The sequence below is a fragment of the Xyrauchen texanus genome, chromosome 20, assembly GCF_025860055.1.
Source record: "Xyrauchen texanus isolate HMW12.3.18 chromosome 20, RBS_HiC_50CHRs, whole genome shotgun sequence".
Taxonomy (NCBI): Eukaryota; Metazoa; Chordata; class Actinopteri; order Cypriniformes; family Catostomidae; genus Xyrauchen; species Xyrauchen texanus.
In genome coordinates, this window is record NC_068295.1 from 35,061,889 (window position 1) to 35,087,476 (window position 25,588).

Sequence of the window (25,588 nt, forward strand, 5' to 3'; positions counted from 1 at the left end):
TGACATCCACATGAATGGCTGGACCCAGGGTTTCCCAGCAGAACATTTCCCTGAGCATCACACTCCCTACACCAGCTTATCGTCTTCCCACAGTGCATCCTGGGGCCATCACTTCCCCAGGTAAATGGCCATCCACATGATGTAAAAATAATCAGGACTCATCGGACCAGGCAACCTTCTTTTACTGCTCTAAAGTCCAGTTCTGATACTTTCATGCACATTGTAGGTGCTTTAGATCATGGGCACTCTGACTGGTCTGTGTCTACGCAGCCTCATACGCATGGTGCGATGCACTGTGTATTGTGCCACATTCCTCTCATAGCCATCATTAAACTTTTCTGTGACTTGTGCCTCAGTAGACCTTTTGTCAATTTGGACCAGACAGGATAGCCTTTGTTGAACTCGAGCATAGATAAGCCTTGGGCGCTCAAGGCTATATATCTATATGTCACATTTAAGTCAACATGGTGCCGTGGATGGCAGCCTCGGTGTGGAGCTATTTTGTTGTTTTTGTTTGTTTGTCCTGTATTTATTTTTATTTTTTATAAATTTTTACCAGGGACGAACTGTTGAACATTCGACAGCACATACCAGGCAATCTTTTCATGGTTTTGGTCTATTTGGACATTTTGCTGGACATTTAAGTCAGAGGTACATCAGCGTTTTTTAAGTGCACTATGAGATGTAGGCGAGAGAAGCAAGCCGGTGTGCTGGTCAAGCTCAGCTTTTGAACAGCGCTGCAGAGAATTCATCTAGGGAATCTCCACTCTCTTCCTAACACAACGAATGAACTACATCTACTTCACCTGTACAAACAAGGACTTTTCAAACTCTGCTGCCTTGTGCTTCAAAGAAACCTGAATGAATGAAGCCATTCCAGATACGCGTTACATCTGCTGGGCTTTCAGCTGTTCAGAGCAGATCACATCACAGATTTAACGGGGGAAAACTAGAGGCGGTGAAACATGCTTTTAAATCAATGAATGTTGGAGTACAACGTTAAAGAAGATGTGATGTCCTAATTTGGAAGTGCTCTTTATAAACTTTAAGTCTTTCTAATCGCCACGATTCTGGTGAGTGTTTATATTCCTCCACACATGTGCATAAATGCAGCGCTGCAACAGCTGGCTGATCAGATCACAGACATGGAACAACAATCTCCAGACTCACTTATTATTATTATTCTGGGAGATTTTAGTAAAGCTAACCTCACCCGTGAACTGACAAAGACAGCACATTATATGCCCCAACAGAGAAAGAAATACATTGTATCATTGCTACACAACAATAACATAGAGCAGCTTTGGGACTTTCTGATCACTCTCTGGTTCATCTTCTTCCAACCTACAGGCAGAACCTAAATTCAACTAAACATGTAGTAAAGACTGCAAAGAGATGGACCAATGAAGCAGAGCTGGAACTACAAGCCTGCTTTGACTGCACTGATTGGAGTGTATTTGAGGCTGCATTCATCAATCTGGACGAGCTCACAGATACTGTAACATCATTATAACAGATGTTCATATTTGAATCAAAAGGAGGAAGGGCAGGAGATGGCTTAGTCTATTTATATTTATCCAACATACCCTATCTCTTCTTCCATACATTACCTTGCATCTGTATATAACAGATTTGTATTTGTACATTTGTACTGTATATATATATATATATATATATATATATATATATTATTTTTGTGTGTGTGTGTGTGTGTGTGTGTTATTGTGTATTTCTATATTAACTTTATTTTCTATTTTCACTGGAAGCTTCTGTCACCACAGTAAATTCAAATGCGTAAGCATACTTGGCAGTAAAGCTCATTCTGATTCTGATATACATTTTTTGCAACAAAATATTTACTTAAAAATAAGCTAATAATAATGCTGCTTTTCCTTTCTATGTTTTTGAGTAAATTATATGCATTAGGGTGCATTTAAGTATTTTAGTGAATTCAGTGTAAATTTATCTGATGTGTAATGCACTCACCCTACTTGAAATGAACATTGTTTTAAAAACTCTCATTGTTTTTGTTACAATAATATATTAAAATTAAGTTACACATCATGTCATTGAAAGTTTATGTAGTTATAAAGACACTGCCTTATACACAATACAGTATCTTCAATATAATTACCTAATTTTTGTTAGTAGCTTTTAGTGAATAAAATGCTAACCTGCAAATTTTACCTCAATAAACTATTAGACAGATTAAATCCAAAAATATTTAATTGAATAAAACCACTTAATTTAGATGTTTCCTTATGAATCATATTTTTAGGTTTCCTCACAAAACATGTTTTGTCATGCCCAGATTTATGGCTGATCTTTTTTGCAGCATGCTGGGAATCACACATACACTGCTACTCTAATGAATGACCGCTTGCTCAGCCCTTGATGCATGACAGAGTGGCCTTTGGTGTATGAGTTGTTAGCAATTCTAAGCATTCACAAATTGAAACTTTCAGACATGCTGTAATTTAGGTGAACATGCCTGTTTGTTTTTTCAAAATGTGTAAGAATTACACGTGTATAAATATTATGTTACGGTAGTCATTCTGAGAGCAGGATCAGGATAAAGAGGCTGCTAATGGGTATAAAAACGAATTAAACTACAAATAAACATGCAAATACACGAGACATGATGTAACGTGAGTCATGACAATCAGACGTGTTGAGCGATAGAGACTATTTGAGCCATCATGAGCGCTTTTAGCTTCACTCTCTTTAACATGAGTGCTCTTGTGTCAATCAAACATGCGGCTCTCCAGTTGCCCTCAATATCATATCAGTCACTCATCTCAGCTCTATTCTGTGAGGATCCCAATTTAAATCAGATTAATATTAGTCACGATACCACTAATCACAGATGTAACTGTTTAACCTTCAATAACATCACTGCGTCTTCACGCATTTGCTTAATTTGTGATTTGTGTTACAACAAGATGCCAAAGACAGTAAACAAATCAAAGATATTAATGATTTATCACTGGAGCAGTTTTTAAGCTTGTAATGATATATTTCTCTTATTTTTTAAAGCACCTCTGCTGTGCGTTATGCTCTCATGATTTTTACTGGTTGCCAATATGTCACAGTGACCTTTTGATATTGACAACAGAACTATTCATAACTGTTTCCCATACAAATAAATGTTAGCAATTCACAATTAATGTAATTTAACTCTTAATAAAAAGTTTCATTTCTTTAACATTAGTTAATGCATTAGGTATCATGAACAAACAATGAACAATATATTTTTACAGCATTTATTAATCAATGTTGTTAATAAAAGTACAGTTGTTCATTGTTAGTTCATGTTAGTTCATAGTGCATTAATGTTACTAATACAACATTTTAAAAATGTATATGTTGTAACTAACATTAAGTTCATTAGTTCATGTTAACTACAGTAATGTTGTTAAATAATATTAACAAATTGAACGTTTTTGTAAAGTGTTACTGTAATTTTACTGTGTTGGGCATACACATAACTGCAGCATATAACTTGCAAAAGTGTGGCAAAGGCCACTTTCGGTATCGTCTGATCTTAAGTGTTAAAAAATTCTGTGATCGTATCGGCCTCAAATTTCCTGATCGGTGCACCACTAGTGCTTAATATGCAGATGTTGCCTCTAATTTCACATAGCTACAGATATAATTTTTTTTTTTATTTAAGGCCAGTTCGGCCTGTAAAAGAGCAAATAAACATCTTTTTTATTAACTCTTTCGTTCTTTCTTGTCTGTTGCTTAAACAAAGACTCGGTGCATCCCTAAGTTAACTATATTAATAACTATATTAAAGTACGATTTTTCAAAGTAATCTAAATTAAACTAAATTTTCAAAGTAGCTTCCCCAACACTGATCCATATGTACAACTTTCCCTGTACATAAATATGAATGCATGCAAATGTTTGCTTGCTGGTCTCATGTTTGGTTGTAAGGACGCAGTAGTGTGTGTGTGTGTAGGTGTGTATTCGCTCATGGGCCCGTGGAGAGAGGAGCTGGTGTTGTGTTGACGACATAAAAGCATTCGTCAGCACATAGAGGAAATGTCTCTAGACCTAAATGAGCTGTTTGGAAGTCAGCGGATTCTACAGCCTCCCCAGAGTCTATTAGTGCCTTATACACAATTCAAATGTTGCTAAAGCATTGCTTAAGTGTTTTTTCTTTGTTCCACATGCACAGAGAGAAAGTGCCAAACAGTGCAAATGGAGTGTGATTGCAAAGGAAGGTCTTAAAGAGACAGGATGAATGCATATTTATAAACCCAGGGAATTAACTTAACTCCTTGTCTTTGTTAAGACAGGCAGCATATATATATATATATATATATATATATATATATATATATATATATATATATATATATATATATATACATATATATATATATATATATATATATATATATAGTAGTTAAGTTTCAGGAAATCACTCCAGAAACTGAGCCTAACCAATAAATATTAGCAGAATACTGAGGTATGAGTTATGGAAACTTGCCACAAACTGGAACTGGTAGTGATGAAAGAATATTGAACCTAAAGAACAGTTATGTATTGGTCTGCTGAGCTATATACTGTTGTGCTGACATGTACTGTAGAAGAGTGAGGTGTGTTCCCTATTAAAGCGCTGTAATGTTTTCAAAGCTGCTTCACTTTTGTGCTATGAGTGTGTGTGGTTTGGTTAGGAAATACCCTTGATGGTTTTAGGTTTTGTGCATGTGCACATGTGTCTGAAAAACTCGCAATGCGTCATGCCATGTAGCCAGGCACAAAGTGAAATCTTATTGGTCCAAAATCCTTCTTACACATAAAAGTACATTAAACATCAAATATGTTCTGATTGGCTGTGACTGTATCACATTGCTCAACATTTTCATGTTTATCAGACATTTAGACCACACTGTACATCCATCTTAATGACTTTAAATCTAAATGTATACAGTAATACATACAAATCTCACCATTTTAGGTAAACGTTCTCAGATTATCCATAGCGCATGTTTTAAACAGCTGTCTGTTATCAGACAAAAAGCTCATGCACTTGGGATTCATTCTGTTTAGTTCTCTCTGCACAGAATGTGCTCTGGCCAAAGGAAGTTAAAGTAAATAATTATGAGGTTTGATAGTGATCAGCAGGGTTTATCAAGCAAGACCCATTCTGCAGTAAAAATGTAAGTGATAATTCACACATTTAGTATTTCAGCACAAACATCTGTGCCTTATTCGCTAATTCATAATTGTCCATTTTTAAAGTATTTGTTAACAGCACAGGAGGTACATGTATCAGTAAAGGCAAGCCAACGATTATCCTGAAATGTACCTGGTTGCATGTGTGAAAGTGGCTATTGTCATTCTGTCAATTGCTCAGCTCAAACATTCCCCCTAACATTTTCTCAAATTCTGATTCTTTCCAAATCACTGCATTTTTACCCTTAAGTCCTCGTGATGCAGGATTATCTGACACACTATAAACTATTTTTGGATCTTTTTATTATTACAGTGAAGAGGGAACAGTAAAAAAGGTCAACGTGTCCGGAGTACATGCTCTAATCACTGCTCTGCAGCTTAAAATGTTCACAGCGCATTATGTAATGGTTAATTACATGAATTGAATTTCATGCATTTCAGAAAATATGTATTCTGTAAATATATATGTCTTGTACATAGGAGTTAACATGGTCAGTGTCACAAATTTGCATTAGTGACCAAAATAGAGGAGAATCTTCTTTCGTCTTCATATTTCTTCATGTTGCATCATAACTGTTTTAAAGGGGTCATGACATGTTTTTTTTTATTGTATTATTATGTTCCCTTAGGTGCAATTATAGTATTAATATTTTTTTTTTTAAGAAAAACTTTTAAAATCTAGTGATTTATGACCTTTTCCCACCCTGTTTCTCATCCTCTGATTCAAACAGTCTGTTTTGGGGGCGTTTTCCATTTAAGATTTCAGTGTTAACGCTCACTGTTATGATTGGCTAACGTCAGTGCCTATGTATCAATTATTGACGCCCCAGCCAGAACAATATGCAAGTAAACTAAGTAAAAACACTGTGATTATTCATAATGAATGAAATTGCGCTTTAAAAAGTAGTTTAAAGTTTAAAATAGATTACTTACAGTTTGCGTCGTCGTTGTTCCCAGAATAGTCGGCACGGACTTATCTTTGAGCAACAGTTTTCTGGCAAAGCCAGCATCATATTGAGATTTGTTCTCAAAACAGTCATCCTTAAAATGTACAGAACAAACGCTTAAGTTAACACTGCCGTGACTGGAACGTCCGCAAAAAATAAACTGCATCCATTTTTCCCTGACGCCTGGATCTTTCGGCAGCTTATTCAGAGGTTTTGTTTGACCACAGCCAGGAACAGCACATCTATGTGGCATCGTAATTTTCCTGTGCACAAGTAGTCTCTGTCAGAGCTCGCTGTCCATCGACTGAACACTTGTGAGGCGACGGCGATACTGAAATGAGCGTGAGTTGTCTTGCGCTTAAATCGTAGTTATCTTGTGCTGGAGGCGGTCATATGCAAACGCTGTTACGTCACTTCTAACCGACACGTCACTTCTAACCATGAATCCAGAACGAGCTGTATTTTGAGCTTGATTAAATAAATGATTCGTTTAGAATGGGGAGGACGTCTTAAAATATTAAACTTGCAGGACGTTTTAATGATACAAAGACCTCTTATATACCAAAAGATCAAGGCAAATTTGGTTTCTCATGTCATGACCCCTTTAACTTTTCCAAATATAAACTTTATATATTTCGTGGCTTAAATGAAAAACATTCCAGATTTGGTCAAATATGTCTCAGACTTTCAGACCCCACTCTATATATAATATGTTACCAACGTCAAAAATTATGACTTTTCCTAATAAGGTAGCTCCCAGGGCTGGACTGGTAATCTGGCATACCGGGCATTTTCCGGTGGGCCGACGCACTTTTGGGCCGATAAGGGGCGGAATGTCCATTGGGAGAACCGAGCGTGCCGGTGGTTCGGCCGTGAAATGTCCCGAATGGGCCGCGATAAGCAACAATGAACCGCCGTGTTATGCAGAACGGACCACAAAACGGCGGCGTGATATGCACTATCACTGGTATTAAACGTTGGTTCAATACCAGCCCTGGATCCTCAGTAATAATGCAAAATCAATACTTTGGCAACAAATAAAAAATGTTTACTGACGAAATCACACAGAAAAGGTGACACGGTTTTATTTTCAAAACAGTGTTTAATCGAATAAATACATAAAGTTTTAATCAAATAATAGAATAATTTTTAACAACAAAATAGTATTTTTATGGGTCAAATAAAATGCTGCACAACAAGAGTTTCACAGTATACTAAATTAAAACATCTGATTAACTGGCACAAGTCTACTATGGCTAAGTCGCAGTGTGCTGGTATTCGGAATATTCATATTGTTTTTGTGATATTACTTTCATGCAAAAACTATTTTAATAATAATAAATAATAATGATAATAATTATTAAACTATTTAATATAAAATTATTGTTATTAGTAATATTATTGCTATTACTTTGAATATTAAATTTTTCTATACAATAGTAATATTTTTCTGTCGTAATGTCCTCAATTTCACACATCCAGTTAAACAGAGCTTTTATTTTGGCAGGACTTTTATTTTGACGGCCCTTTGAGTTCCTACGGTGTGGTCCTTTTGAATAAGGTTTGCATTCTATATAAAATGCTGAAAGAGTTGTGAGCTATAATCTCAGAGCAGCACCGGAGGAGTTCGTGTCAGGGTTCACAGCTGCTCACACTCTAAATACACAGAATTATGTGCATCACGTGTGATCTGTTTGTGTATGTGAAGCGTGTGTAGACTGCATACTACTTAATTAAAATACATCCTTCCACTGTTTAATGATTACAGATGAACATATCAACACATGTCATATCCCATGGAATTTTACTAATAGCACCACACTGTAGTATGGTACCAAAATTGCAACAAGATGATATTATAGATTTTTTGGTATTGCGATATTTTGTTAGCACCGGTATACCAATCAACCCTATATCCTTGCCATAACTCCATCTTGATCAAGTCAGTTATCAGAATCTGTAATTCTGTTATAGTAAAGTTACAAAAATCCCTGATTCAATTTGTTCAGGGTTCTAATCTTTAATAAGACTAATTTACTCCTCCATGTTCCTCCCTCTATAGCAATAGACAGACACTATAGATGGAATGTGTGATATAACCTCTGCAGTCGCAGCCACAGTGACTTACCCTGAATCTTTCCTCCCAGGGCGTCTGCAGCAACTGAATCATCTCCAGCGGGCTGCCCAGCTCCGTGATCGCCGTCACAGTGTCCTGTATATCATTGCTGTCCTGGTAGCAGTAGCCGTACAACTGCAGAGGATAGTTAAGACCATCTGTCAGCACATTGCTTTTGGCAGATAACATCATTGTGTTGAATTTCACTGTTTTGACATAAAGGGGAAAACTTCAAGTCTTGGCTGGAGGAGAAGCAAAGCTGAGCAAAGTAATCATTAGCCAGGAAAGACTTGTGATAAATGGAGATTATTATCAGTTCAAGAGATGTCATAGGCAAAAATAGATTTTTGGATTTTCTGATTGAAATGTCAGTTTGACTTTCCCTTGAATAAGTCATCACCACAATGATACGGTGATGAGATTGCTTGCCAGAACGCTGCTATTTTGTTTCTAGGTTGTTGCTAGGGTATCCTGGGTGGTTGCAAAGTGGCCTAAGTCAAAAGAGCCTACCCCAAGTCTCTATATTCTGGTCCCAATTTCAGTGTAAGTCTATGGGAAGTTTTCCACTCATTTTATCATCCACCAGGCAAACGTAAGTCCAATAGATTTGAAAAGTCAAGAACCAGGAAGATATAATGCAGCTTGTAATCAGGAAAAGTTGCATTGGCATTTGCTTGTTTGTTTTGGAGGGGGGAGGTCTATATGTTATGGCCCCGACTTATCAGTTTTCCTCAACGTTGCCGTGACTGCTCTGAGCAGCGCCAAATTTGGCTCTTTGCTTACAGAAACATTTTTTTAAGCTAATTCAAGCCAAAGAAGCTAGTTAAAATTATACAGCATGAAATTTAATCTAAAAAGAAAATAACCTATGGCTGTGTGACCAGCTGTACCACTAGACACAACACCCAGAATCAAAGGAAAAACACTGGCCTCTAATACCAGGAGGTCAGATGGAGAAAAAGGGCCACTATATTACTCTACAACCAATTAGGCGTTTCAGTTCACTTACAGACTACAGTTTCTAAGTTTATCTGAGCTTTAACTATAACCTTCAATGTGTGTACATAATTCAGATGGGATATTACTTAATTTAGTCATGTCAATCACACTTGCTAATAATGCTTGACACCTCAGTCTGATACAATGGTAGTGCTAAAATTTGCCAGCAACACGGCATTGGATATAAGGTAGCTTAGCAAAGTTCACACACACACTGGTAGTAAGGGTGCTTTCACACTAGCACGTTTGGTTGTATGGTTGTACCCAGGGTTGAATGATGTCAAAGTTCTGTTCGTTTGGATAACGTGAACGCTGCGCACCCAGGAACCGCACCGAGTTTGCTTGAAAAGTTGGCCTGGGGTACGTTTCATTTGAACTCTGGTACGGTTCCCTGCTGATATGAACGCAATCGTACCAAATCACGGAGGTGAACCACTTGTGATGATGTATAAGTTGCGTCTTTGCAGGATCGCGATCGCAATTATTAAGGTATAATGCATTTCTCATAGCTGCTTGTGTACAAATATACCACCTTCAGAGAGCAGCTCACATTCTTCACATCTCTTCCAATGCATCCGCGGGTTTGCAGCAGACAAATGCTAATATTCATCACATATCTGCACATTCAATGCATCCGCAGGAGACAAACACAAGTACTGTTCTGTGTATGGCAATTTTTCATGGTAAATCCAAAGAGAAATTTTAATACTTCCCAGTAATCCCAGACTGACCCGATGTTCAGTGGGGGGCTCTTTGAAGGCCATAACATCTGTCGCAGGGTTCCCTGTTCTTCAACTCGAATCTTTTCTAACATTTATATTTCCTATTGACACACTTAAGTAGCAGATGTAAATAACCATCTAAAGACAAATATTTTTGGGAAATATAATATGTGCCTAAGACTTTTGCACAGTACTGTATGTCTGTGACAGTACTTGTTAATTCTGGATGGACAGGAATTCAACACATATTTTCGCTACTTTTCCTGTGTTTTCTACACAATCATTCAAGACCGCCGGCCATTATTTGTTTCATTTCTTTCACACAGTCTGTTTTTGAAGTACAATCCGTTTCAGATAAACCCACTCATAAATGGCATATAAAACAAAATGAACTGTGGTTTGTTGTTTAATGTCATGCATACGCAATCTTCTTGTCTAAGTGGGCGGATCTTGGCCTGGATAAGCAGCAATGTGGACCACACCTTATGCTGTTTAGTCAAAAGTCTGGCTATGCAAGATTACTCTACTCCTTGGTGGATAGAGACACTGGAAAATAACTTTGAAAACTGTGTTGCTAGCTCTTTAGCCATTCAATCTTGGCAGCTGATATAGTTGGCAATAAACATCTGCCAAATGCTCAAATTCAGGATCGGTTTTGGCATGAAGTCCACAATGAATAAATCAGGAATGTGATGCCTGATAGGTCCCGAGATACCATCTCATTGGGCTATCTCAATAAATTTCAAATTTAGGGTAAGAAACTCTGGATCTTGATAACTGTCCCTGTGGGAGGATCTTGAACACATTTAGCCACTGATATGAAGCAGAAACTGGGACAATCTGAATTTAGATCTGTGTTTAAGGGTGCAGACAGAGTTGTAGTGCAAAAGCTTTCCCCGGAGCTGGAGAATGAGCAAAGGCCCTATCTAAGATTAAACACACTCTAATGACTATTATCAGTATGATTCCTCTAAAATGTGAGAGTGTGTGTTTGTGTATGTGTGTGCGCTTACAATGTTTGTTTGTACTTATTTAACATTCTTGTGTGTGTTGCAGATTCTACGGCTGCTTACAAGGAATAGAACAAACCTGTACATGGAGGAATGCTGTTGTCTGTTTAACCGCATGGCGCCGTTTTGACTGACACAAGCTCAAAGGTCAACTTGCTTGTCCAGTCCAGTTACTATGAAGGTTTTGTTACTGTCCAGATCTGATTTGTAGCAGACCCTTAAACACTTTTTTTATCTTTACTTTTTTAAATGCACAACAAATATTTTTAACATAAACAACAAAAATATGAAGTTTACCTACACTTTAGCCAAATACATTTAAACTCAGTTTTGTCACAATTCCTGACAATTAATTATGGAAAACAAATCCCTGTCTTAGGTCAGTTAGGATCACTACTTTATTTTAAGAATGTGAAATGTCAGAATAATAGTAGAGAGAATGATTTATTTCAGCTTTAATTTATTTCATTACATTCCCAGTGAGTCAGAAGTTTGCATACAATTTGTTAGTATTTGGTAACATTGTCTTTAAATTGTTTAACTTGGGTCAAATATTTTGGATAGCCTTCTACAAGCTTCTCACAATAAGTTGTTGGAATTTTGGTTCCATTCCTCCAGACAGAACGGGTGTAAATGAGTCAGGTTTGAAGGTCTCCTTGCTCGCACATGCTTTTTCAGTTCTGCCCACAAATTTTCTATCAGATTAAGGTCAGGGCTTTGTGATGGACACTCCAATACCTTGACTTTGTTGTCCTTAAGCCATTTTTCCACAACTTGCTTGGGGTGATTATCCATTTGGAAGGCCCATTTGAGACCAAGCTTTAACTTCATGGCTGATGTCTTGAGATGTTCAAGATCTTTGTCCAATGTGCACTTTCAAACTATAGTCTGGCTTTTTTATGGCAGTTTAGGAGCATTGGGTTCACCTGGCGGAGTAGCCTTTCAGTTTATGTCGATATAGGACTCGTTTTACTGTGGATATAGATACTTGTCTACCTGTTTCCTCCAGCATCTTCACAAGGTCATTTGCTGTTGTTCTTGGATTGATTCGCACTTTTTGCACCAAACTACATTCATCTCTAGAAGACAGAATGCCTCTCCTTCCTGAGTGGTATGATGGCTGTGTGGTCCCATGGTGTTTATACTTGCATGTTATTGTTTGTACAGATGAACATGGTACCTTCAGGCATTTGGAAACTGCTCCCATGGATGAACCAGACTTGTGGGGGTCCAAAAACTTGTGAGAGGTCTTTGCAAATTTCTATATTGATATCAACCAAATAGGCACTGAGTTTGAAGGTAGGCCTTAAAATACATCCACACGTACACCTCAACTTCAGTGCAACTCCTATCAGAAGCAAATTGGCTAATTGTCTAAAGGCTTGCAATTTTCATGAATTTTCCAGGCTGCTTAATGACACAGTTAACTTAAGTGTATGTAAACTTCTGACATGCTGGAATTGTGATATAGTCCATTAAAAGCGAAACAATCTGTCTTTAAACAACTGTTGAAAAAATTTACTTGTGTCATGCACAAAGTAGATATCTAAGTGACTTGTCAAAACTAGTTTGCTAATATTAAATCTGTGGAGTGGTTAAAAACTTAGTTCCCTATCTGTCACTCACTCGACATTGTGTCGATGTTGTGACACTAGGAGTCGCCCTTGGGAGCCCCAAACACCTCTGATCTTTGAGAAAAGGCCAATGGGAATTGGCAAGTGGAAATTGTATGCCACTTCCCGGACATATAAAAGGAGCTGGCTTCTTCGGAGCTGAGTGTTTGTGTTTCAGCAAGCTGAATTCCTCTGCCTGTCAATTCACCTCTGCATGCTGTTGGATTGACGGCACATTACAGAGGTTTCTCCCCCTATTGCACCTGTTGAGTGCAGGGAACGCCTCTGGGCAATTCGGCAGCCTAAAAGAGTATACATTCTTGCAAATAAAAGAGTATTTTTTTCTCTACAAGAGTAGCACTGATGGAGATCGTCTTTTTAAAGATGCGTTTCTGTCTGTGAGTAATTCCTGGTTGCGGTCATTACCTCTTTGCTTCCAACGGTCACGATTGCCCTTTTACCTACGGGTATGAGGAGTGGTTAAGTGTATGGTGCGCGTCAGTTTGCACTGGGGGTGATTTGGGGATCCCAATAGGAGCCGCTCCACCGGGTAACCCCCCATGGACCTCCCATTCCCCAGTATGCTCGTTTGCCCCAGTCGAGTTCTGGGATGAGACCACCGGCTCATTTGGGGCTCGAGAAGAGGATGAGCTCTCGTTTGCAGCATCGGAGAGCGGGCTGGTCCAGTCTGATGCTGAGGACTCTGGATGTGGAAGACCTAAGTGGCCTACCACCCGCGGATAGACACTATCACTCAGGCTAGGGCACCCTCTATGAGGTGCCTGTATGCCTTGAAGTGGCGTCTATTCACTAAGTTGTGTTCTTCCTGACGCGAAAACCCCCAGAGATGTACAGTCGAGTTGGTGCTTTATTTCCTGCAGGAGAGGCTGGAGGGGCGGCTATCCCCCTCCACCTTGAAGGTGCACATGGCCGCTATAGCGGCTCACCACAATGCAGTTGACGGTAAGTCTCTTGGGAAGCATGACCTGATCAGCAGGTTCCTTAGAGGGACCATTGACGATATCGCTTTGGCATATCACGCCCTTGGGGCTACAAGCACACTCTACAAGGAGTGTGGTGGCCTCCTGAGCCCTGACCAATGGCACCTATTTAGCAGACATCTGCAGAGTAGCGGGCTGGGTAACCCAATACTTTGCGAGGTTCTACACTCTCTGGGTGTGTTGTCAGATACGAACAGGTAAGTTTGCGATACAACTGGCCAGGTGTACCACTTGTGTACAGCGCCTTTCCCCTCTTGGAGGGGAAGACGTGTGCTTTTTACCCCCCAGCCTTGTTCACAAGGTTGTGGACTCTGGATGTCCTTCCTCCTTAGTGGAGAAATTCGATGCCGGCCCTTTACGTGTGCTATTAGGCCCTGTACTGTGGTAGGTGCTCCACATACACTGGTTACCTGTTTGTAACCCTGTGTGATGTATCTTCCACGAGACGGTTTCCCCATTGGAAAACCCAGGTCTTCCTTGGGCAGAGTTCCCCTCTGTCACCGGTTGCCATCCCCTCTGGGTAGGAACTACCACAGGGACTCCTCCACATGTGACACTGCCATCAAGACTCGATAAGGCCAATGTGGAAAAATATGAAGCGCTGTGAATTATTTCCAGATGCACTGTACGTGACGTACAGTGCATCTGGAAAGAATTCACAGCGCTTCACTTTTTCCACATTTTGTTATGTTACAGCCTTATTGCCAAATGGATTAAATTAATTATTTCCTCAAAATTCGACAAATAATACAGGTGGGCTGTCATGTGCCTTTTACTGAGGAGTGGCTTCCATCTGGCCACTCTACCATACAGGCCTGATTGGTGGAGTGCTGCAGAGATGGTTGTTCTTCTGGAAGGTTCTCCGCTCTCCACAGAGAAATGCTGGAGCTCTGTCAGAGTGACCATCGGGTACTTGGTCATCTCCCTGACTAAGGCCCTTCTCCCCCGATCGCTCAGTTTGGCCGGGCAGCCAGCTCTAGGAAGCGTCCTGGTGGTTCCAAACTTCTTCCATTTATGGATGATGGAGGCCACTGTCTCATTGGGACCTTCAATGCTGCAGAAATGTCTCTGTACCCTTCCCCATATCTGTGCCTTGATACAATCCTGTCTCGGAGGTCTACAGACAATTCCTTGGACTTCATTGGCTTGGTTTGTGCTCTGACATGCACTGTTAACTGTGGGACCTTATACAGACAGGTGTGTGCCTTTCCAAATCATGTCCAATGAACTGAATTTACCACAGGTGGAGTCCAATCAAGTTGTAGAAACATCTTAAGGAAGATCAGTGTAAACAGGATGCACCTGAGCTCAATTTTGAGTGTAATGGCAAAGGCTGTGAATACATATGTACGTGTGATTTTTTTTATTTATTTATTTTTTATAAATTTGCAGATTTTAAACAAACGTCTTTCACGTTGTCATTATGGGGTATTGTTTGGAAAATAATGAATTTAATACATTTTGGAATAAGGCTGTAACATAACAAAATGTGAAAAAAGTGAAGCGCTGTGAATACTTTCCTGATGCACTGTATTTCCACAAAATTGCCTCCCCTTTCGGGCAGGCTGTGGTCTCCGTGGTGTCTTCCCCTTGGAAATAGAAATGGCCGGGACCCTGTCTCGGCTTCTCAGCACAAAACCTGAATGAGTTGTTGCGAGCCAGCTCCTTTTATACCCGTATGTCCGGGGGAGTAGCATGGAAATTCCACTGGCCAATTCCCATTGGCCTTTTCTCAAAGAACAGTGTGGTTTGGGACTCCCAAGGGCGACCCCTACTGTCACTACATCAACACAACGTCTCGTTCACTCCATCAGGGAATGGAGGTTATGAAAGTAATCAGGACATTTTAATGACTTCAACCTATGTGTATGTAAACTTCTGACTTCAAATGTATCAATATAATTTTGTTCATCAAAAACTGCCAAAACACTTTACAGTGTTTCCGCTCTCATGGAAAACCTGGAAACATGGAAAGTATGATTAACAGGCCTTGAAAAGGCATGGAAATTAATAAAAACTTAAACAAAAATAAAAAAAGTAAGGGACATTTCTATAGTGAATATACATTTATCTAGTTAAGCTTTTCTGGAAACACTGATTTGAGTTTTTTGTCAGGAAATCCAGTTTTTAGGTCTGACTGCAATTCAAAGCTCTTGAAATCCAAAACAAAAGAGCTTCAATTTTTTTCTTGTCTATATTTGCACAGAGCTTGGTATTAAAAAGCTGGGCTGAAGTTTGTGTTTATTTGTTTGCTTTGCAGAGTTAATTTGGGCTTTACAAGAAGATCCCTTGGAAGCTTTTTCTCAGTTTTTAGGAAAAAGTGAGCAAACGGGATCATTAAGGGATGGGTGAGCAAGAGCAGCCAACTGCTCTGTGGTGCAAGGTGACTCTTATTCTGATCAGCACCTGGAAAAATCCTGAAGAAATTTGACATTTTCACTGCTGCAATACCATGTTTTTTTTTTCAGACATGTACTGGGTCATTTAAAAAATGTAATTCTTTTTTTTATACCAAAACTTATAGTCAGATAATAGTTAACCTCTTAACATTATAAATCAACTTAAATGACAGCTTAATGTATTTTGATATTTTTACTACATTACATAAAAAATTGCTTGTGCTGCCTTTTTGTCACTGGTGTTACCTATATTTTAGATGACAATTCAGGCTTTCCAGAATGTAATTTGACTATTTAATTTTCATACATAATCAAAGACAGAAAAGGTTAATGTAATATTAAGAAATTGTCTTGATTAGTAATAATTTACTTTAAACAGGTATGTGTAAACTTCTATTGTGTGACCATTTTTATTTCTACCATTGTGTTTTTTGTTGTAACATTAGAAATATTTGAGGTTGAGTGATCAAAATTGAAGGATCATATCCTTAAAATGCTTACTAATGAATGCAGCAACAGTTAGGGAGATACAAAAACCATAATCTAGAAACTGGGCAACTCTGATGCCAGAACACCAATACATGCCATGCAGTAACACCAGTGACGCAATGTGAAACCAATGACATAACTTAAGATTATTTCAAACAAATTTTTATCAATTTATTAGTAATATTTTACATTACAAATAATTTCAGATTTCATAAAATTAAGGTTATTGGTCAGATTAAGACCGAACGATGAAGCCATATTGACTAAAATGTGTCTTATAACACAACATTGTCATACAAACATAAATCATATCCACTAGAACATTAGAAACACTAACATTGAACGCATACTAAATCTGTTTTTCCAACAGTGCTGATATGAACATTTTGTATGGAATATATGTTTGTCTTTGCCATGTTATTGTCGCGTCCATTTTACACATTCAGGTGCTCCTCCAAGTACTTCCAGATACTGTGGTCAATGACCTTGCAGTACTGGGTTGACTGTCTGGAGTGGATCGGGGGGTCAACACTGTCTTTCCTGCTCTCAATCTCTCTCTGTGTTTTGCCTGTCTGACCCGCCATTCCCTTTGCTCCTGTCTTTTTCCCCTTTCTGTGAGATCCTTCACTCGCTTTCTTTTTTGACTCTCTAGATCCTTTAAGTAGGTCTGTTGTTTCTTTTTAAGGTAGGCTGCTCTGCGGTCTGGGTCAGTGTCCCTGCGCTGTCTGTAGAGTTTTTGCTTTTCAGCAGCACTTAATTTCGCCATATCTGTCAAAAGGAAAGCCACATTATGTTTGTACAATATTGAAACAGTAATAAAATGCTAATAAGTCTTTATTAATATAATTGTTGAGGCTTTTATGAAATCTTATGTTGAGAAAAATGTTAGTGGTGTTATTGATTGTCACTGGTGTTATCGTCATGTCACTGGTGTTACCAGCAGCAACAGTAACACCGGTGACGATAACACCAGTGACAAATCTGCAGACAAGATGGGATATCTAAGATGGCGGCCACAGTAGCTCAAACTACACTTCTTAAATTGTAAATAAATCACTTAATCATGCAATTTGAACAATTATTTTAATCAAATTTCCTTTCCCCTTACTATAAACTGTAGAACACCAGTGACGCATCTTAAGTCCTCGCATGAAATTATCAAATTATTTATCAAATTGCTAAAAGATGAAGAGAGAGTGAACACTCACCATGTGCTTTTCAAAACAGCCCCGCCTCCAATGAACCTTTGACCCAGGAAGAAGTTGGCAAGGATGTTGCATTTTTTTAAAGTGGTGTTTTTTATAAATTGTAACACCAGTGACATGAAATTGAGGGACAGCTATTCCTTGTAAATTATTTATAATATTTAGTTGATATTTTAGTTTTTTAAGTAGTCCACTAAATAACTATACTACTTTCATTTGTATTATGACATTTAAAGGGGGAGAAAAATATATTTTTTAACTCAAAATATGTCACTAAACAACGACTCCTGACCCGAGGGACAAGCCAATTTCATAGTACTGACCGTATTCTACAATATATAAAAAAATTGCTTTTCAATATAAATGTCTTACATATGTTTTATTAACAATAAAACACTTAAATTAAAACAAAAAACAGATATTTTGTGTCGTTATCCGACACTTTTAAGTGTTTTTCCTGGTGATTAAGGCCGGGACAGGAAAGCCACCATTTTCGTAGAATGACCCTACTATGGTATCATTATCTGAATTAAATGTCAAAACATTTAACAGAATTTATAATATTTCATTTCTAAAATGAAAATGAAAATCGACCTCTTCTTAGTACAAAATACTACATTTTATAAAAAGTATGAATAAAGAAGTATAATGTAATTAAGCATTTGATACAATATACTGATTATGTGCATTTGTGATGTTAAAAAGTAATTACATTTAAAGTACCTGCATTTAATTACATCTGTAGTTACTCTTTTAACCTTACCTCTAAACCTAACCCTACCCTAACTCCTAACCTTAACTCTTTTACTAAACCTACCCATACCTCAACCTCAATAGAAACAAATGTGAATCTTGTGAGATTTTTGCAGAACAACATATAGTTACAAAATATTTACATTGTATTGTATGTATTTTAATGTTAGTACATAGTAGATAAAGACACCTAATTTAAATTGCCAACCAAAATATTTGCCTTGATACTCAAAGCAAGGAGAAAATTATTTTAAAGAAAGTTAAATAAGAAAGGTGTTTTGAGTGAAGTGCTAACTACTTTAATCTAAGTCAGTGCTTTTTCTTCAAATTTCCTCACCAATGCCAAGTGTGCTCATATTTCAAAGACCTTCACAAAAGCATTTCTCAGTTAAATGTTATTAATGTGCAAACACACTAACACACGCTCTCTCACAACCCTACCAAGATAGTTTAATGAGGACAAACTGGCAATGCATCAAAACGGTCATGGAGACGGCCATGTTTGCCCAAAGATGAAATAGTATTGGGCAGTGGAAGTCCACGGGAACAAGAGCTGCTCAGTAACACTGTTCATACAGCCAGTATTATAGCTGGGATCAGATTAAATTGTGTGTGTGTGTATCTGAGAGGGAAAGTAAAAGTAAAAAAGTGAGTAGACGGTTAAGGGAATGAGCTTTACCACGTTGTTTTAATCAAAGTTCCTGACAGAAGGCCATAGGAAAAACTTCTGAGTCATTTTCCTTCACCTTTAAAATTGATCAGTGAACATTAAACAGATTTGAGACTTATTATGAACCAAACAGAGAAATGTGAAATTGTTAAATCTTACTGCCAATGTGTTCAAAGGCTTTAGAAGTTTTCACTTTCTTTGCCTGCTGTGTTTGATGTGACTCAGCCGTTATTAATACTGATGAGTTGGGGATTTTTCAAGGCTGCCGTTATTAAAACCTCAAATCTAAATTCCAACAAACTAAAACAATGACATAATTCCAATAAAATGTTTTTACGTTGAACTGTTTAAACAGCACTGTTAAAAGCTCCTTTGAAACTGGAGCTTTCAAGCTACAAGTTACTCATCATTTAAAGTAGTTAAACTACAGTAAAACTAATATTTTTTTATTAATCAAAAGTAGTAGCGTAACTACACTACAGGTTACTATCAAAAAGTAGCTAGACTGAAGTTATTTGAGGAGGTTTTAATCTTGTTAAATATGTCTATCCAATGACAATTTATAATTTAATCAGAGCCATATTTTTTTCTGAAACAAAAACATGAATAGCATTTGAATTAATGAATCTAAATGAGTGTAATACCCAATAAAAACTACAAACTACAGGTTGCATACCTCAAATTAAAGACTCATAAGACTCAAAAACAAGGAGGTTCAAGTGTTTGGTATTGTTGTAAATAAATTTTTTCAAATGTTTTAACCATATAGATTATTTACATTCTGAGTCCCTCAGCCTAAGAAACACACACACACACCAAAAAAATAAATAAAAACATGACCAAACAATTTCCTTCTTTTTTTTCTGATTTGACATTATATTTCTCTAGGTGTAAATAAGGGGGCTCTTTGTGTTCCCAATCATGACAACGGTATCTGATAATAAAATCGTGTTGATATGACAAAGCATTCAGTTATAGCATTACAAACATAATTTATCATAGTGTCCAAAAATGTCTCCAAGTGTCCAAAAGCCTCTCCAAACAAATAAAACATATTAATTGTACATAAGAACTAATTACACATGCAAGCTCAACAATGACTAAAGGTTTGCATAGCATGCAGACATGATTTTAGTAATGAGATTTCACAGAATCAGTTTAATTCTGTGCCATTTGATTCATCATTGAGTCTGTGTCATTTGGGATTATCTAATGATCTATGGATCCAATTACCTTGTGTGAGGGCTCGTCTAAAAGATAGCCACATCCTCCAAGTAATGGTATGTGATATTTTTATGTTCTGTTTATTTTTCATCAAGTTATAAGTAAAAACATGATATATAAGTCGTGGTGCACAGATCAGGAAATTTGAGGCTGATACAGATCATTGATTGTTTTAACACTAAGATCGGCCGATACTGATAGAGATTTAGTTAAAAAAAAAACCCTTAAACACTTTTGCGAGTTATAGTCTGCTGTTATGTTTATGCCCCACATAGTAAAATTACATTAATTGTGAATTGCTAACATTTATTTGTATTGTAAACAGTTATGAATAGTTATGTTGTCATTGTGACATATTGGCAACCAGTACAAATCATGAGAGCATCACACACAGCAGAGATACATTCAGAAATAAGAAAGTTGTCTATTACTAGTACAAAAACTGATCCTGTGAGGAATCATTAGTATTTATGATTTGTGTACCAACTTTGTTGCAATACACATCACAAATTATAAGCAAATGCGTGAAGACGCAGTGCCGTTATTTAAGGTTAAAAGGTTATATCTGTTATTAGTGGCATTGCGACCAAGATCAGTCTGATTTAAATTGAGATCCTCAATTAACTTGGGAATAGCGCTGAGATGAGTGATTGATGACATATTGACAGCCCCTGGAGAGTGTGCTTGTTTGATTGACACCGAAAGTGCTCATGTTGAAGGCGGAGAAGCTAATAGCACTCATGATTGCTCAAACAGTCTCTATCGCTCCACACACCATCTGATTGTCCCGACTCACGTTCCATCATGTATACTCAGATTTGTATTTGAATGTTTCATTGTTGTTTAATTCGTTTTTATGCCCGTTTGCAATCTCTTTATCCTCTCCGTGCTCCCTGTGCAGCGAGTCAGAATAATTACTGCATTGGCTCTAGAAACTGGGCAGCTTAATAGTCATGCATGTGTTATTCTTACACGTTTTAAAACAAACCAGCATATTCATCTAAATAACAGCAAGTCTGAAAGTTTAAATTCGTGAATGCTTAGAATTGCCAACAACTCATATACTCATATACAACAACATACTCCAGAGACCACACTGTATGATTCAAGGGCTGAGCAAGCACTCATTCATTAGTGTAGCAGTGTATACGTGCTGCAAAAAAGATCGGCCCTGAATCTAGGCACAATCGGTCGATCACCGATCATGGATTTAAGACGAAAATTGTCCGATTTAGATTGGTGGCCAATCGATCCGTACACCCCTACACATAAACAACACCTGTTCACCTGAAACATAAATGTCAAAGCCTTATTTAAGTCAAAGACTTATTACTCGCTATAATTTTGTCTGTGAGTAAAAAAAAAGTGTGGTTGTATTCTAATCTTTCAGAGCTTTCCAACAACATGGCTATTTAATGAGTTTGATGTTTGTACTGTTAATAATGCAATAATACTGTATGTACAGTGCATTATTATTATTGATATAAATTATCAATACGAAACACTTCAGATTTGTCTACAAATTTCAAAGCGCTTATTCAGTTTTAATGCCTGCATGCATTGGAAAGCTTTCAACCAATACCTATTGTTGGTCAAGACTGTAGTTATTAATATTCTGACCCGCCAGCTTGGCCATCTGAGGGTTAAATAATAGTACTAAAATGTATGTAAAGTATAGATATAGATAGATATAGAAATTATAGATTTTTTATAATGTTTAGACCTAATAAAAAACACTATAGACAGCAGCACTAAATTACATTTTTCATTAGACCACAAATGCATAGAATCAGTGAATCGTGTTTTAAAGCAGTTAATTTACATAAATTGTCCAAACTATTTAATTCACTAGAATCTCTGCATAAAAGAGAGAAAATAAGAAATTAGATTTTTTTTTTTGTCTTTGTGAGAGTAAAAAAATTATTGTGATTATTGCATGTGCACATAAACAATGTGTCATGAATAAAAGCAATGCAGTGTTTTGTCACACTACACTACTACATACTGTACTTGTTGTTAAAAGTACATCATTGCTGGGAAAGCTGCACAATTTTGAAGAAATACTTTTGTTATATTTGTAGCATCACTATTTGTAATTAATTTCTCCCCAACACAGGGGAGTACAGTTTGTTACACAGTTTAGTGTGGTATTTTCTGTATCATGAAACTCTTGATTCTGCACTTTGTAAATCACATGGATCCTTTTAGGAGTGAGATTTCATGATGGTGAGAGATAAGTTGATTTTCTCATCAACCTGTTTCTCCTTACTACAATAAACAGAGAGAGCAGAGCGATGCAGGATTGAGGACAGAGCGTTCTGAGCAATTGCAAGGGAATTAATCCCAATCCTGTGAAGAGCTCGTCTCATTTCCTCCCAAAATCCTCCTGTTTTTAATCCTTTTTCAGAACAATCATTAATGCAGCATTTCCAATCTTTTTCATAGTCAGCAACTCTCCACCATCATACTCCTAGGTTTCATTCCTCAAAAAAAAAAAAAAAAAAGCTGTGGCATTGTGGTATGTGCTCTGACAATTACTCATTCTCATGCGGGTGGTGTGAGTTCAAATTTGGTTTGTGACATTTATCTATTCTGTTTCTACTGTTCTCTCTAATAAAAGATGCCATATAATTAAGTCATCATTCACTAAAAACCTTCTGCTCTGCTAAAGCTCTGAAATCTCATTCGCAATTTAAAAGTTCAGATCCATAAATGGTCATTGACACCAAAACAGCATTTTTGCATGTGTTGTAACTAGGGGTGTGAGATATAAGCAACATTTTGTATCATGATATTCCTGGATTTTTTTGGTGATAACAATTTATATCCCAACAAACTATTTTTGGCAACACTTTACAATAAGGTTTCTAACATCAGTTAATGCATTAGGTATCATAAACTAACAATGAATAATATAAATTTTTTACAGCATTTATTTATCTTTGTAAATGTTAGTGTAACATGGTTAACATGGGCAAGGAGGAGCTGCGTGTGTCTCTCTCTCTATCTCTCTCGAACTGCCATATCCGCCTTGGACTTATCCCTCTCCTTGGCTCATTAGCCCGATTGGGGGCCGGCTGTGCACACTAATGGCTCGGCCCTGCCCTCCTCCTCGTCACAGTTAGTTAATAAGTGTTAACTGTTAATTCACTGTGCATTGACTAATGTTTACATATACAACTTTTGATTTTAAAATGAATTACTATATGTTAAAATTAGCATTATCCCTTCAACACATAATTCGGGTCTTTCAGATATCTCACACACAAAAAAAAGCAAAAGAAAAAATATATATAATGGTTTTGGATTTATGTTACATAAAATAACAAAATAAGGCCTGAAAACATTCACGTTGCAAATCAACACCATAACTGGGTGGACATATTTATATGAATATAAAAATCCTTCACATAGCACTTGGATAAAATGGATAAGTCATATAAAAAATGAAAACTCTCATTCTCAGGAATGTGACTGTACAGTTTTTGTTACCCTAATACCAAGATTTTCAAAAGGATCACAAAGTGACATGTGATTTCTGTAATCATCAATTACAAATGTCTCTTTTATGTGTCGGTCACTACTGCTGTAAGCCCCAAGCTTTCAAAAACATTATATCTGCTCTTAACTTAGGCAGCTTTCTAAAATATTTACCATTTTTACTTGTCTGTGAGCTTGCTTGGCGGAATAATCCAATGTTATATCTTAGATGTCCTGAACAAACTATGCTATCCAGGAAAAACGTGCTAATCAAATCATTAAACAAATATGTAATCGACTATTGATGATAAAATGTTAAAATGTAAATAATCGTAAAGGGGAGGATCTCAGCTTTCTAATGACACCTAGATTGAGCTTCTAGTCCACTCAGAGGACAAGACACTCAATGAAACAATGGGGTGGTGTGTGAACTGAAAATTAGACTGAATGTCTATGGATGAGCACATCTGTGAGAGCTTAAATGCTTAAGAGCACCAACTACATTTAAAATCTGAGAAAATACTTATATATATTTTATGTGTAGATAATGTGTTATGCATAGCTCAATGTGTGTTTTTGACAGCCAGTTGCGTCTCATGAAATTTCAATGTGAAAGTAATGAATCCTGTTCTAGATTTGTCCTGTTGTGTTGCTTTTTCTCTTTGATATGTGAAAAATAAAACACCAAAATATATCAAGATATATCTTATTCTATTATTTTCTAATTCTCTTGAAAATGTTAGAAAAGTTGACACTGAGCATTTTATAGATCCTTTAGATATAAAGTAAGTTCCTGGTCTCTAAAGACCCAAATATGTAACAGTGTTTGTTGAAATTCCCATTCATTTAAGGGTTAACCAAGATTAACAGTTAAAAGCATTGTTCATTGTTAGTTCATGCTAACTAATGTCGTTAACTAATGTTAACAAATGGAACCTTACTGTAAAGTTTTACCCAATTTTTTTATGGAAAGTGATTTAAGAACTAATTTTTTTGCATTTTTTTTTAATAATGCAAAAGTATCTAATAATGGATGACAAATAATATTACTATTATTTGTTATGCAACCTATGATAAGAAAATGTATTCTGCACCATGTGGCACCCCATATTGCATAAAAGCGATAGAAACAAATCTTCCAAAATTTCCACCAGCTGACACATTTATACTGGTATATCATTTTAATCAGTATATTGCCCACCTCCAGGTGTTATAACCAAACATAACACAGCAGCTTGATTATGTCAAATGGAGAACAACATTGTAAAGTTACAATGAAAGGGAATAATTGGCTGAAGTCCCTCAAACAAATCAATTGTATGGCTTTCAGAAATCTTGGACTTTTGTTGTGCTTTCTGTCCAATTTGGAGTTTGAAAGATTTGGTCTCTACAAATTGTTGTTGTACAGAAAAAAGCTGCATAATGATTATTTAGAAATTGTCCTTTTGTCTTCCACAGAAAAAAAAACATCACACAGGTTTGAAACCACAAGATGGTGAGTAAATAATGAGAGTTTTCATTTTGGATGAACTATTCCTTGAAATGTGGATATGCAATGATTGCTGTGGATCTCTGGTTTATTGGTGATATGTACTGTGCACCAAAAAGTAGTATCTCACGCACATCACGTTTTAACAATCTAATAGGTTTAACTGTGTTTAACTGTGTCTAGCACTTAAATTTACAAATCTGCACTCTGCCCCTCTCTCTCTCTCTCTCTCTCTCTCTCTCACACATTTTAGAAATGATCCTTGAGGCCTCTGTGTCCATGAC

General features: G+C 37.0%; 1 protein-coding gene across 1 annotated transcript in view; it reads right to left on the reverse strand.

The window, feature by feature from the left end:
- Positions 1-25,588, reverse strand: part of LOC127660703 (extracellular tyrosine-protein kinase PKDCC-like) — a 57,726-nt gene that overhangs the window by 26,947 nt on the left and 5,191 nt on the right. The window contains exon 2 of the mRNA XM_052151079.1: positions 8,263-8,385. Within this exon, the coding sequence (XP_052007039.1) occupies positions 8,263-8,385 (123 nt within the window). The remainder of the gene's footprint in view (positions 1-8,262; positions 8,386-25,588) is intronic.